This window comes from Suncus etruscus, chromosome 12, assembly GCF_024139225.1.
Source record: "Suncus etruscus isolate mSunEtr1 chromosome 12, mSunEtr1.pri.cur, whole genome shotgun sequence".
In the NCBI taxonomy this organism is placed as follows: domain Eukaryota; kingdom Metazoa; phylum Chordata; class Mammalia; order Eulipotyphla; family Soricidae; genus Suncus; species Suncus etruscus.
Genome location: NC_064859.1, coordinates 89,962,488 through 89,976,791, shown reverse-complemented (window position 1 = coordinate 89,976,791; position 14,304 = coordinate 89,962,488). Strand labels below are relative to the sequence as shown.

Sequence of the window (14,304 nt, the reverse complement as noted above, 5' to 3'; positions counted from 1 at the left end):
TGAGCAGAATTCTCTCTCTTCAGTTATTCTGTGGGCCTGGATACAGCCTTAAAACAGTGATGGGAGAACTAGCCTGTAGTAATCCTCTGCTGTTCACACCCAAGTTAATATTTCTCTCAGGGTCTCAGTTTCCCCTTTAGAGTAAGAAATCTAAGCAAATGATTTCTAAAGAAGCTTCCAGCTCCAATTGCCCTTAGGATAGGGTGGGTTACTGTCTTTCATAGATGAAAATTGCAGGTCAATTTTCCCAGCCTACCTAGGTCCCATTTCCCTCCTGTGCTTCCCTGTTGCCATCACTGGACCTGCTCCTGTCCTCAGAAACCCCTGGGCTCCACCAGCAAAAGTGTTATTACTCTTGGCTCCAGGCCCTTCCTGGTAAGTGTCCAACATTGTTCTGCGCCTCACAGGGGTCCCACCAATCTTGTTTGCCTCTGCAGAGCCTCCGCCTGCCTGGAAGATGCCGAGACAGTGCCGTGGCCGCCCAGGGGCCCTGCTGCTGGCCTTGCTGCTGCATGCCACTGTGGAAGTACGTGGCTCATGCCTGGAGAGCAACCGGTGCCAAGATCTCACCACAGAAAAGGACCTGGTGGTACGTGGCCCACAGGAAGCTCTGAGGTTTGGGGGCTGGAAACATGAAGACATGGGGAAAAGGCAATTCTCCAGTTTCAGGCCAGTTTAACCCAGGACTAGAGCAGCCCTCTAGGGTGAAGTCAGAGCTTAGGCAAGGAGGAAAGGGAACACATTCAGGGAGAGGGTACTGGCCCCCAGTTTTTGGTGGATTTGCTGAACTTTTGGTCCTGTTTTCTTGCACAAAGCCCCTGCTCTGTGCTGAGAGGCTAGTGAAATACTGGCCACACTACTCTCTGCAGGGTCCCTCAAGGGGACCAACATTTCCAATCTTTTACTTCTCCAATTGTCCCTTCAATCATCTTTCTATTTACTATTCAACTGGGAGGGGGCTTATGTATCTTTGATGTTGGGTTTCCAACGCAGGGCCTCGCCTATGCTAGTGATGTGCTCTATCATTGAACCAAGACCCCTGTTTAAGGAATTTCAATCACTGGCCATCGGCCTCTTGCCATCTTTGCTACCAGTTGCAAAACCAATGAAGTAGAACCACAGATCATCTACATAGAAGCAAGGCCTTACTCCCCAAAGATGCAAGTGCTACTTTAGTGCTAAGGAGCCTGCAAACCCCAAACCCACCCAGGGCTGCCCTCACCAACCCATGTCTCTCCTTGCAGGACTGTTTCCGTGCCTGCCAACCCTTCCTAATGGAAGGATCCCCTGAGTTCCCTGGCTACTACGGCAACGAGGAGCCACTGGCCCTGAAGCAGCAGCAGCAGGAGGAAGAGGAGGAAAACGAGGCAGCCAGGGCAGGTCTGGGCTTGAAGCAGAACAAGCGCTCCTACTCCATGGAGCACTTTCGCTGGGGCAAGCCGGTGGGCAAGAAAAGGCGGCCGATAAAGATCACTCCCACTGTCCCTGAAGACCAGCCGACTGAGACCCTCCCGCCTGTGTTGAAGAGGGACCTGGTGGGGGATAAACCCGGGCTGACCTTCCGCCCCGACTCAGCAGAAGAGATCGTGGAGGCTCCTGACCTGGCACTCCCGGAGGCAGCCAAGAAAGATGGGGTGCCTTACAGGATGGAGCACTTCCGTTGGGGCTCTCCGCCCAAAGACAAGCGCTATGGTGGCTTCATGGGCTCCGAGAAGAGCCAGATGCCCCTGGTGACGCTGTTCAGAAATGCCATCATCAAGAATGCGCACAAGAAGGGCCAGTGAGGCGGCTGATGCCCTAGCTAGGAAACCCCAGAGCACCCCAACGCCCCTTCCCCCTGCACACTCGCCTTTGGCTTCCAAGGTCGAATGTTGATGGGTCTGGGGACAATAAAAACGCATCGGTCATATCAGGACCCGTTGATTCCTTTTATCTCTTTCTGTGCTCTTGATTTCCTGCCACTCCGTATCACTCTTGGATGTGGCTTCAGTAGATCCCTTCACCTCTTTTCCACTCTTCTTTTTTTGGGGGGAGGGCAGCCTGGCAGTGCTCAAGGTTTATTCCTGGTTCTGGGGGTAACTCCTGATGGGCTCAGGGGACCACGAGATGCAGAGGATGGAACCTGAGCTGGCTACCTGCCAGGCAAGCACCTCACCTGCTGTACTATTGTTCCAGTCCTTTCTTTCACGTTCTTTCCAAAACGAGCTCAGGCTCACGTGGTCTTGTGTTGGGGTGCTTGTGACTTCTTGCTTCTGGGCAGCCCATGGCTGTGTTTCTGCAGGCAACCCCAGCACCAGAGAATGCCTGATGTCTGGCTCCTTGGTAAGTGGCTGGTTACAGCCTCTCCTGGGCTTGGTGCCTGCAGTTCAGATGGGGGTTTCTTTGATTTTTCCCCATGGTGCACCTGCAATGAGGAAACATCCCTCCACCAGACAGACCCACTGCCATCTTGGCTGCATTCCTTGCGCCAGAACACCATGGCCACTTACTCACGGGAACTCATATTTTGGTGTTCTTGGAGCTCAATGTTCTACCAGGAGTGTTGAACCTGCTACCCAAGGTAAACTCCCCTAATGAGAGATGAATCAGATCTAGATTTGATGATGAAGAAACCACCCAAGTCGTCTCACCAGAGGATGCTTCCATGCTGGGAGCCGTGGGCCTGTGTTTTCAGCTCAGGATTGTCCTTCCCTTACCCACCTTCCTTTTGAGGCAAGTAAAGTAATGGTGGGTGGGGGTAGCTAAATGTCAGCCCTTCATTTTGGTATTTTCAGAGCCTATTGACATCTCAAAAACCCATTTACTTTCAAGAAAACAAATAGACAACCATGTGGTGACATCATTAACATTTATTTGAAAAGTTTATCATGAAGGTTCATGGGGAAATCACGACGAATAAGTCCTAAGAATGATCTTGCCAAGAATCTTTCCTCATATATTCCCTCCACCCCCATTTCTTTCCCCTTCTTTAAAATAAAACACATTTTGAGACAAAGAGTTTAAAATACAGAAAACTGCTCCAGGCACTAACTCTGCACTCAGGTACAAATACATCAACTAATGGCTACCACACTGCGAACTGCACACACATGCCCATGTGGGCAAACACACATTCTAGGCCAGGTGCTAATGGCCCAGTGGATACAGACACGTTCCAGTGTAATGGTTGCAGTCTTTGCAGTTTGAGTCTTTGCCCTTCTTGGGCCAGAACCCAGTTATGGAGGAAATCTAAGGGGGAAAGTTATGGACTGAGGCCCCTGAATGAGAAACAATCTGTTAACCTGGCCTATGTTAAAAGAGAGCAGGGCTCTATGGCCTTCCAGCCTCAGGACCTCTTTAGCCTGTGCCACCTCTCCTCTTCCAGCTACTCAGACCCCACTACCATCTTTCAGCCATTAGTCCTCTGGCTCTGGATTCCCTTGAGGCCTGGCCTGGAGCCAAAGCAGGCCCTGCAGGGCTACTCTGGGCCAGTTTAGGTCAGATATCAGCCCCCATCCTCCTCAGGCTTCTTCATGTGCTTCAGTTGGCCCCAGGACCACATGGGCCTAGGAGAGTTCCCTATTGCTTATCAGTTGGTGTGTCTGAGGCCGAGGCCATGGCAATCTATTCTGTCTTCTACCTGCCTGGGTTCTGTTTCTGGTGAGGAATCAGAAATCTCTTACAAGAAAACTGGCCACAAGAAATCACTTGGGGCCAGAGTGCTAGTATAGCAGGTAGGGCATAGCTAAACCAGCTTCAATTCCAGCATCACATTAGGTCCCCAAGCACTGCCAGGACTAACTCCTGAGTGCAAAGCCAGGAGTAAGCCCTGAAGACTGCCAGTGTGTTCTAATCCCCCAAAGTAAAAGAAATCACTTATTTCTATTTTTTCAGAGAGGGATATGAAACAGGGACAAGCTAGTAGTGATTCACAGGCAAGAATTGGGGTGTCTGGGCCCAGAGAGATAGCACAGCGGTGTTTGCCTTGCAAGCAGCCGATCCAGGACCTAAGGTGGTTGGTTTGAATTCCGGTGTCCCATATGGTCGCCCGTGCCTGCCAGGAGCTATTTATGAGCAGACAGCCAGGAGTAACCCCTGAGCACCGCCGGGTGTGGCCCAAAAACAAAAAAACAAACAAAAAAAAAGAATTGGGGTGTCTGGGGTCACATAGTCACTTCCTAGCTAAACTGACCTTCCAGATCTCAATTGTAGATACAAGACCAAGCATAAAATACCATCCATGGCTTCGACTTTGTGTACAAAAAAAGATTTCTCCATGGGTGAGTATGGCTTGGATGGGCTTGAGACCACAACAAAGGGGGGACAAAGAGGTTACAGGGCACTGCCAGGCTTCGGGGGCTTGAATGTAGGAAATAGTCTCCTAGGCCTCAGCACCTATCAATTAGCTTCAACTGGAAGAAGATTGCTTAGGCTTCCACCTCACTTTCTGCCCACGTAAACACTCACCTTAAACATGCGGAATCTCTCTACACTTGCTGAAGTGTGTTTGACCAGAATCTTGGTTCTACTCCACATCTGCAGGCCTGACATCCTAGAATTATAAGTCTAAATAGAAACAAGAGGAAGGCTTCCAGACCATGAATAGTCCATTCCTACAAAGCAGCACATGTCTGCTTAGCAGCAGTAATAGAAGCAGCTACATTAGATGGAACCAGAAAAGAAATTCAATGTATGAGGAAGAGGAACTCACACATTTTGTTGCTTTTCCTGGGATGGGGACCAGGGATGTACAATGGAGTGGTCACGAGGGTTCTAGTAAGAGGAGTCCAGGCCAACCCCCCAATTTTACTAGTCCCAGCACCTCAAAAGGGCAATGAGCGAACAGCCTGAGATAGGGCTCTATAGCCCAGTGGGTTTAGGAAAAAAACAGGGGTTCTATATCAGGCTAGCAGGAAATAAGGGGAGAAAGATCTACTGAGAAGGGACAGAAGGGGTTTGAGATTTAGATTGTCTTTAAAGTGTCTTCCAAAGGTTATTTGCTTTCAAGTTTGTTTCAAGAGATTGTGAACATGGTTTCCTAAGGAGAGAGTAACAAGGAGAAATTTAAGTTCATGCTTGTAAGTTTGGATTGAGAAGCTCAAACTCATGGGAAGAAAGCCTGACTCTAGACTCTAGAATTATCCTTCAGACTTTCGGGAAGCCAAGCTTCCACTGGACAGAGATTGGGGCTGGAAGCCTCTAGGAAGGCCAGTGAGTGCTTCTCCCATCTGGGTGCTGGAAAATGCACACGGTTAGTCCTCCCCATCTGCAAAATCTGCAAAAATCCTTCAGGCACTCATTATGCATTTAGGTCACATGCTGGACTGGGGGAGGGGAGGTTGTAACCCAAGGGGGCCCAGAAAGCCTAATTTAGGTGCCAATCTACTTCCCCAAAGTTCCTTTGGTCAAGCAAGTCATTCCTATTTTTTGGGGAGGGGGGTCACACTAGCAGCACTCAGGGGTTACTCCTGGTTCTACGCTCAGAAATCGTCCCTGCCAGGTACGAGGGACCATATGGGATGCCGGGATTCGAACCACCATCCTTCTGCATGCAAGGCAAATGCCTTACTGCCATGCCATCTCTCCGGCCCTAAGCAAGTCATTTCTAAAACAGAAATTCTCTATGGTGGAATCATTGGGCCATTTACCTCTTAGGTGAATAGTATCAACCCAGAGAAGCTATGGGAAGTTGGGTTGTAAGATAAGAAAACATTATTTTAAATAGGGGAAGAAATCCCATAGAAGCATAAAGCCCCCAGATGGGGAGGTGGGAAGTGGAGAAAGGAGGACACAGGCAGACACATTTGAGGGAAAGTTCCTGCAACTATTGGCTGTCTCCCTCTTCAGGCTGCCATCACATCTGCAGGTGCCAGGTCCAGACTCCCAGAGGATGCAGGGTGGAAGGAGCCGGAGAGATGCTCAAAGAATCCAGCACATGCTGTGTATATGGAAGGCCCGGGTTCAAGCCCAGGAACTCCACAGGATCTAAGCATCATTACCGGGAATAGTCCCCTACCCCCAGCTCTGCTGAATGTGGCCCCCAAATCAAAATCAAAGCAAACGAAACAGAAAACTCACAAAGTGTCCAAGATTGAGGAAGAATCTAATGTTAGGGATTGGATTCTAAAAGGTGCATCTGCCATCAGGTGTCACAAAGTGCTACTGGCCCTGCTGCTGGCCCATGCCCACATTTCCTCCTCTTCCTCCTCCTCCTCCTCCTCCTCAATCTGCTCTCCCTGCACCCAGGGGCTGTGGAAATGCTTTAGGACCCTCAGGAAGAAAGGCATCAAAGAGAGAGAGAATGGAAATCAGAAACTTCCTGAAAGGAGAGACACACAGGAGGTTAGCAGAGGCCAAGCAGCTGCCTATCTTTGGCCTGTTGCTGTCTGCAGATTCAGGTCCTCAGGGCCACCTAGCCCCTTCACATTACCTTCTCTACCCCCCATCTGTCCTGCCCCGCCCCCATCCCCTTATACAGACTCAACAGTAATGAATGATTGAAGGAAGCACTAAGAGTCCTAGTAGGAGGGGCTGCAGAGGGGAAGTGACCCCAAAGACATGGGCCCTCAGGCCCTTGGGTGGGAAAGGAGGGGGCTCTGGGAAGCAGCCATCCCTCTTTCAGTTATTTCAAGGAGTCTACCAAGCCACCTCTGGCAGCTCTGACAGCCTCGGTCCCTCTATTTAGTCCCCTCCTATGTCAACAGTATTTCTTCCTGCCCCCTGCCAAGCCACCTTGGAAGATCAGCACTTGTTGTGTTTCTCAGCACCTTAGTCTCTCTCTGAGAACCCCCATGACTCAATCCCTGTTGACATAAGGGAGGAGACAAAAGTGCAGGTGAGATGCTTAGGGGCTCCAGGGCATAAGTGGCTGATGTCCCTCGGAGGATGACAGGGAGGCAGCAGGAGGTACAGCGTGCATCTTATCCAGCTGGGGAGGTGTGACCTCTAGAGCACTTTTGCTACGAGATGGCAATCAGGGTTCCATGACGTCGGGGTAGCGAGCCCCTGTGAGGTGCTGGACTTTTGAGACTCAGTAGACACACAGATCAGGAAACTTCATCTCGTATACGGGGATGGAGTGGTTCTGAGGTTGGCCGTAAGCAGCAGTGATGGTTCCTGATGGGCTTGGAGGGGGCCTGCGTGGGGACAGAAGGAGGATAAGGGCATCAGGCAGGGTCCCGGGGTCCCATTCCAGGGTGATTCACAGCAGCTGAAGGGGTTTCTCTTTGAATCAGAGACTTGGCTATGTTAGTTCTTGAGCTTCAAGTAGTTCTAGAACTTAGTGTTCAGGGCTTTTTCTTGGTTCTGTCTCAGGGATCACTCCTGGTGAGCCTGAGGGGCACCAAATGGGGTGCCAGAGAACAAGCCATGGTTGATCATGTGGCAAGGCGAGTGCCTAAACCACTGACAGCAGACTATTAGGAAATAAAGACTGGAATTGCCTACTGTGAGAATACACCCACCGAGGGAAACCCACCCATTGCGAGGTGGACCCTCCCAGAGATGAAGGACACCCCCATTTTGAGAAGGACACGCCTACTACCGTGAGAAGACACAGTGGAGGGTGGTGATGCTGAGCCACACCAATAGGGGGCGCTGTCCACTTACCGGATGGTGATTTCGAAGATCTGGTTGAGTTTGCTCTGCAGCAGAGAGGCCTACACAAAGACAGAGATGCCTGAACTGAGGGCCTGCCAGTCTCTGCCCACCTGTCCAGGGCACTGGGACAACAGCAGCCTCAGGAAGGGATCCTGGGAGCAGTTTCTGGCACTTCCCTGGGGAGTCAGGTCAGACTGAACCTTCCAGAAAAGGGACAGCAGAGAGGCCAGGATGCCAGGGTATGGCAATAGGCAGTTCCTTGACCAGGGCTGGCTGGGCCTGGAGTCAGGAGGTCTGGCTGGTTCTAGCATTTTCCTTAACTTGTAGGAAAAGTGATGCAAGGGAGTATATTAGGAAAGATAATGTCAACTTCCTTCGGGTGCCAGGTCAGTCTGCGTGAGCAGTGCTTTGTAACTGGGCCAAAAGGCAGACGACAAACTCATTCAACAGCACCAGATTTGTCTTGAAAAGGCACAGAAAACCCTACCAGGGACTTATCTTCGTAAGAACTAGACATAACATAAACATCCAAAGTAACTATTAGAAAAGGCAGACGGTATGAGATCAGAAATATTTGTAAGATTTTGGATGTTGTGTCCAAGATCCCCTGGTTATTGTGGCTTTACAGTTTTGGGCACATTATCGATTTCAGGAATCAGCTCTGTAAGCTGAGACATGCACCCCTACCTGGCTGGCAGCTGTCAACTCTGGCCCTGAATTCTTTGATCACTCTGCAGTGACCAGTGACTGTGAGAATGAAGTGAACAGAGAAGGTCCCCTGAGGGTCTGGCAGGGATATAGCCTCTGACACTGTCCAACAGGGCCAGGGCCTTCCTCCTCAGAAGGCAAGGGAAGGGTAAAAGGAAGATTGAGTCATCTCATGTCTCATGCGTCATGGGTAATGGGCACAGGATAAAGATACAACCCAAACCTAATTCTGGCCGGGACCCAAATGCCACTCCTGTCCTGGTCCCAGTTATGGCGTGGTCTCCACCAGTTATGGTGTCTACTCCCACAGACTGGCTCCGCACCGTCCCCACTCACCCGGGCCCCACAGTGGGCTGCGATCTCCTCAAAGGGAGCCTTCTGGAATTTCTCCACCACCTGCCGCCGCCGCTCTCGTTCCTGCTCCTCCACCGCTACACTGTCCACTGCAGCACAGAGAGTAGGACTTGAGCCATCTCACAGACATGGGGCAGGCCCAGGGATAGGGTGGGCCTGGTGGCTTTTGCCCAATTCTGCACCCGCATCAGCTCACCTCCTCGGGTAAGAGTGCAAATAAGCCCTAGGGCCAGGAGGTGGTACAAAGGACCAGAGTGCAGGTCTGGCTGATGGGAACCTTGAATGCAATCCTGGCCTCCAAACCAAAAAAAAAAAAAAAAAAAACAAACCAAAACAACCAAAGAGCTTCAGAGCTAGTGGAAGAATCCTGAAGCTGAGGTTTGATGGCCCAAGTGAAGGCATTGCCTTGGGGACTCTTCAATAGCATGTTTGATATATAAAGCTTGTTTAAGAGTATTAAAAAGCCCTTCAGGGCCAAGCCATGGAACAGCAGACAGGAGGTTTCCCTTATATTTGGCTGATTGGGTTCAATCCCTGACAAAAATTCTCATGAATTAAACAAACTAAACCAAACCCAGGAAACTCTGGGTGCAAAATGGGCTTCTGAAGAATCCAGAAAAGAAGCAGCGAGTGTGGCCAGGCAGCCATGAGGGAGGTGGCGCCTGGACTTCAACAGTCCCTGTGATAACCAGGGTGCAGGAGAGAAGGAAATGAAGGGCAGCTGGGTAGGCTCTCACAGCAGACCCAGCAGGGGAAGTGTTCAGGAAGTTGGCAACTGCTACAACATGTTTTGTTGTACCTCTGAGCCTTCACTGGCCCTCAACCCTGAGAAACCTCCTCAGATAAGGAACAGTCAGTTCCAGTGATTGGACAGGGGAGGGAATTGTGGTTTGGACTCACCATTACAAGATTTATGTCAAAGCAATTTTCCTAGACTCTGATGTTGGTCAACTTGCTCTCCATATCATAGTAAAAAGTCTATGATTTTTGTTTGTTTGTTTTTTGGGCCACACCCATTGACGCTCAGGGTTACTTCTGGCTATGCACTCAGAAATGGCTCCTGGCTTGGGGGGACCATATGGGAGGCCTGGGGATCCAAACCACGGTCCATCCTAGGCTAGTGCTTGCAAGGCTGATGCCTTATCTCAAGTGCCACCACTCCAGCTCTAAAAAGTCTCTGTTTTTGTATTGAAAATATTTTTTTAACCTGACTGTTTATCTGCTTCAAAGATCAATTGAACAGTTCCTTATGTGGTTCTGAGAATTGATCTGACTACCTCAGACACAAAAGGCAAGTGCTCTGCTACCGAACCACAGTCCTGAGTTATAAATTGCCTTGTTGGTTTGCTTGTTTGTTTGTTTGTTTGTTTTGGGCTACACCTGATGATGATCATGGGCTATTCTTACCTCTGCACTCAAGAATTACTCCTGGTGATTCTCGAGGGATCATATATTGGGGATTAAACCTAGGCCAACCTTTTGCAAGGCAAGTAAGTGCCTTATTCACTGTACTATCTCTTTGGCCTCCTAATTATAATTATTTTTGGGGGGGTTGGGGTCAAATCTCCCAGTGCTCAGGGCACAGTATGTGGTGTCAAGGATTCAAATCTGAGTTGGTTGCATGCAAAAGCAAGTGTCTTCCCCGTTGTACTATCTCTCTAACCCTGCTGACTTTTTTTTTTTTGGTGATGTTTGGGGACTACCTAGTGGTACCCAGTGCTAGGATTCAAACCACTATTGCAGTCACCTTTGGGGCTCCCTAGTTGACTTTGTTTTGTTTTGTTTTTGGACCTCATCTGGCAGTGCTTAGGGTTAGCTCTGGCTCTGCACTCAGGAATCACTCCTGATAGCACTACTCCTGGGTAGTGCTCAAGGGACCACATAGGATGCTGGGATTTGAAGTCAGGTTGGCATGTTCTAGGCAAACACCCTCCCCACTATGCTCTTAATCCAGCTCCCGCACTACCCCTGGCCACCTTTCATGGGAGATGAACTTGACTTCAGCTCTGCACAGAGTGGACTTATCATGAAGTGTTTACCGGGAGCTCCCGGCCCATTTGTTCATATGTGTGTAACTCACGATGGGGCAGTGGTGAGGTGACACACACTCCTGGGGATCCCTATGCTTTCCTAGTCCCAGGGTCCCCCCCTGCAAGCACTCACCAATGGCCTTCTTCAGCGTTTCATAGGTGATCTCCTCGGCTGGCACACGCTAGGGAGAGGCAACAGAAATATTCAGAAAGGTGTACAGGCTGGGCCTCCTTGTTACTTGGTAGTCCTATCCATTTTATAGAGAGTGTGATGGATATCCACCTTCTGGGGTGTGGCAGGAGGAAGATGGGCAGCAAAATGGAGGCAGGGAGGCTGGTTCCCATCAGGGTCTGTGCCCCCCACTGCTCCCCACCTCAAGGCTGGTTCTAGTAGTCAGCCCAATGAGAGGCCCTCAGAACAGAGGTGCAGAAAATGCTGCAACTAAGAGGCAAAGATGTTCCTATCAAAGATGATCCAGAGCATAAATTCAGGGCTGAGCAGAGTTTCAAAGACTGACAAAAAATCATCAGTAGGGGGACTAAAGGGAAGGAAAGCTGAGCTGGTTTGAGGAATTGGTCACAGGTTCTCTGTTGCTGGCAGAGGCCCAGGGAGGCAGGCATCAGACCACTGAAGATGGGCTCTGTTTGCCCTGTGGCACTTGCCATATCCAGTCAGTAAGGTGCCTCGATGGACCTCCAAGAACTCCTCTGGACCATGGACTCCTAGAATAAGACCAATGATTTTGTGCTATTTCTTCTCTTACATCTAACACAGAAATGACAGCTATTCCAGAGAATGCTACCACTCCACTGATGCCTAAGAAGTGGTGAAAAAAGGACCTTTATTCATCATTTGTGGGAATGCTGACTGGTCCAAACACTGGCAAAATATCTGAATACTCTTTAAAAAACTAGGAACTGAGCTTCCATATGACTCAGAAATTCCATTTCTCACCTTCTAGCCCAAGGATCTAAATTCTCAGTTCAGAAAAGACTTGGCATGCCTCTGCTCCTTGCATTATTGTTCACAATAGCCAAAGTCTAGGAAAAAACCCAAGTGTCTAGGACTAGATGAGTAGATAAAGAAACTATGGTATATACACACAATGAAATACTGTTCAGCTGTAAGAAAAAATGAAATCAGGAAATTTTTCTGAGAGTATGATGATGAGTGAAGAAATCATTCAGGAGATGGAAAGACAGAATGATCTCTTTCATACACAGGATGTGAAGAAATAAAAATAGGGGAATAACAAATGCCCAAAGACAACAGAAACCGAGAACTCATCTTCAGTAGGGAGATAACCATTCGGGGGTTAGGTAGGGAAGGGTGAGGGGCACTAGGACAATGGAGGAAGAAAGGGGACATCCAGGTGGAGGTGTGACACTTTTGTAGCCATGTATCAAATTCCACTAATAGCAGTTTGTAAACCAAAATGTCACCAAAATGTCGCCAAACCCCCACACCCCAAATAATACAAGCTATCTCAGTGACTCCCTTTGGGAGGAAGTCAGCAGAGAGGGTTATTGGGCAGTGCCTAGGTCTGGGGTGACCACATAGATGAATTTCTGCTGTGAAAATCTATATGCTTTTTGATTTGTAATTCCATACTTTTTTTTTTTTTTTGGCTTTTGGGCCACACCCAGCAGTGCTCATGGGTTACTCCTGGCTCTGCACTCGGAAATCACTTCCTGGCAGGCTCTGAGGACCATATGGGTTGCCGGGGGATTGAACCCAGATCTGTCCGGGTCAGCGGCATGCAAGACAAAAGCTCTACCACTATGCTATCACTCCAGCCCCATTATTCCATACATTCCTAAGTATAAAAGGACTGAGGTGTGGGATGAGGATAAAGTTGTTCAGCAAATCTAAAGTGAGCACCATGCATGGGTAAGATTGTGGTTGATCATTTAGTCAAAAAGAATGATGTCTAAGAGTGTCAGGCTGGCCTATCATTCATGCTGAGGAGTCACCCTTAGTTCATGTATCTGCTTGTCCACCCATCATCCATCCATTCATCCATCCATCCATCCACCCCCCACCCTCCCATCCACCCACCCATCCTCCCATCCATCCATCCACCCACCCACCCATCCATCCATCCCTCCCATCCATCCATCTACCTACCCACCCATCCATTCATCCATCCATCCATCCACCCATCCATCCATCTACCCACCCATCCATCCACCCACCCATCTACCCACCCATCCATCCACCCACCCACCCACCCATCCACCCACCCATCCATCCATCCATCCATCCATCCATCCATCCATCCATCCATCCATCCATCCATCCACCCACCCACCCATCCATCCATCCACCCACCCATCCATCCATCCACCCATCCACCCATCCACCCATCCATCCACCCACCCACCCACCCATCCATCCATCCATCCATCCATCCATCCATCCATCCATCCATCCATCCATCCATCCATCCATCCATCCATCCAATCTCCACCACCAGTTGACAATAATCAGATTTGAGGCACTACACAACTGTGTGATGGCACAGGGAAAATGTCGACCAAGGTAGGGAGAAGCTGATGGAGGAAATGGGCACTGAGAAGGGGTGTCCATGACGCAGGAGTGGAGAGGATGAGGATCCAGATGTGGGCAACTATGCTGGCAAGTTGTTCAAGAGAGTGTTTAAAGACATCCTGGGGAGAGGGCACAAGAACTTCCAGAGGAAATATTTGTAGCATATGCGAGGAGCTTAGTTGAGAGACTCACTTTCCATGCCACCTTCCATGTTCCCATCAGTCAAGGGGCACTTCTGGGGCACTAGGGGGGCAGTGGAGGCCAGCGAGGCAGCAGGGACACTCACCTCCTCCTTCTCCGGGCTGTTCCTGGACTCTACCTCCACTTGCAGGGAGATGGTTTCCCCGATGCTCTTCCGCTTGGACAAACGATCCTCATCTGGGGAGGGAGAGGCTGGAGCTCGGTCCCCAGTCCTCTGAGGAAGGCTGAGTCACCCTCTCCCATGGGTCACCCCTCAGGACCCTCTCCCAACTGGGTTAGAATCACCTGAGAACTCTCCCATGGGTTACCCGTGAAAATCCTCTCATGGGGAGTCACCCTTAGAACCCTCTCCAACCCCCCCTCCCCAGCACTCTGCCTGAATCCACAAACTCAGGCAGGATACACAGGAGGGAGTCGGAATTCAGGAAGGCTCTGGGCCTGCCCTCCTGGGATGTGGAGCTGGCTCTGCTTTCTGGCCCAGACTATAAAACTGGGAAAAGACCCACAGGCCTGCATTCAGGCCTAAATAGCCAAGCAAAGCCAGAGGCAGGTCGGGCAGGCCCGAAGCCTCGTACCTGTCAGCTGGGGGACGTAGGGTAGGCAGAGCCTGTCTGAATTGTAGCCGCTGCCCCCCAGGACTTCGCTGATTTTGCTCTGGCGGAAGAGGAACTCGATAAGCACTCCTTCAAGATTCTGGGACAGCCTAGAGGGTGAGGGAGGGTGACAAGTCAGAGAGTGAAACTAGGTGAAACTAGTGATTTCAAACAACTTTCTTTATTCTTTTTTTTTGTTTTTGTTTTTTTGTTTTTATTTGTTTTTTGGGTCACACCCGGCGGTGCTCAGGGGTTACTCCTGGCTGTCTGCTCAGAAATAGCTCCTGGC

At 50.0% G+C, this 14,304-nt stretch overlaps 2 protein-coding genes and 1 long non-coding RNA gene across 3 annotated transcripts in view; 1 reads left to right on the top strand and 2 right to left on the bottom strand.

Moving 5' to 3' along the window:
* The first annotated feature begins 457 nt into the window (after positions 1-457).
* POMC (proopiomelanocortin) lies at positions 458-1,784 on the top strand. The gene is made up of 2 exons (XM_049784494.1): positions 458-589; positions 1,245-1,784. The coding sequence occupies exons 1-2, from the start codon at positions 458-460 to the stop codon at positions 1,782-1,784; spliced, it is 672 nt and encodes a 223-aa protein (XP_049640451.1).
* A 3,163-nt stretch (positions 1,785-4,947) lies between these two features.
* On the bottom strand, positions 4,948-6,692 carry LOC126024059 (uncharacterized). Its single transcript, XR_007500871.1, has 2 exons — positions 5,491-6,692; positions 4,948-5,076 (listed from the first exon to the last, which is right to left on the bottom strand). It is a non-coding gene; the product is annotated as an uncharacterized LOC126024059 (long non-coding RNA).
* A 10-nt stretch (positions 6,693-6,702) lies between these two features.
* EFR3B (EFR3 homolog B) overlaps positions 6,703-14,304 on the bottom strand; it is an 89,230-nt gene continuing 81,628 nt past the window's right edge. The window contains exons 18-23 of the mRNA XM_049784469.1: positions 13,998-14,125; positions 13,508-13,599; positions 10,804-10,852; positions 8,623-8,729; positions 7,588-7,637; positions 6,703-7,115 (exon numbers count right to left, since the gene is read on the bottom strand). Of these exons, the coding sequence (XP_049640426.1) occupies positions 7,010-7,115; positions 7,588-7,637; positions 8,623-8,729; positions 10,804-10,852; positions 13,508-13,599; positions 13,998-14,125 (532 nt within the window). The 3' untranslated portion in view covers positions 6,703-7,009. The remainder of the gene's footprint in view (positions 7,116-7,587; positions 7,638-8,622; positions 8,730-10,803; positions 10,853-13,507; positions 13,600-13,997; positions 14,126-14,304) is intronic.

Excerpts from the sequence above, each read along its gene's own strand:
- POMC (XM_049784494.1), top strand. The coding sequence starts at position 458 with ATGCCGAGACAGTGCCGTGGCCGCCCAGGGGCCCTGCTGCTGGCCTTG. Across the intron at positions 590-1,244 it reads CCACAGAAAAGGACCTGGTG|GACTGTTTCCGTGCCTGCCA; the intron begins GTACGTGGCCCA and ends CTCTCCTTGCAG.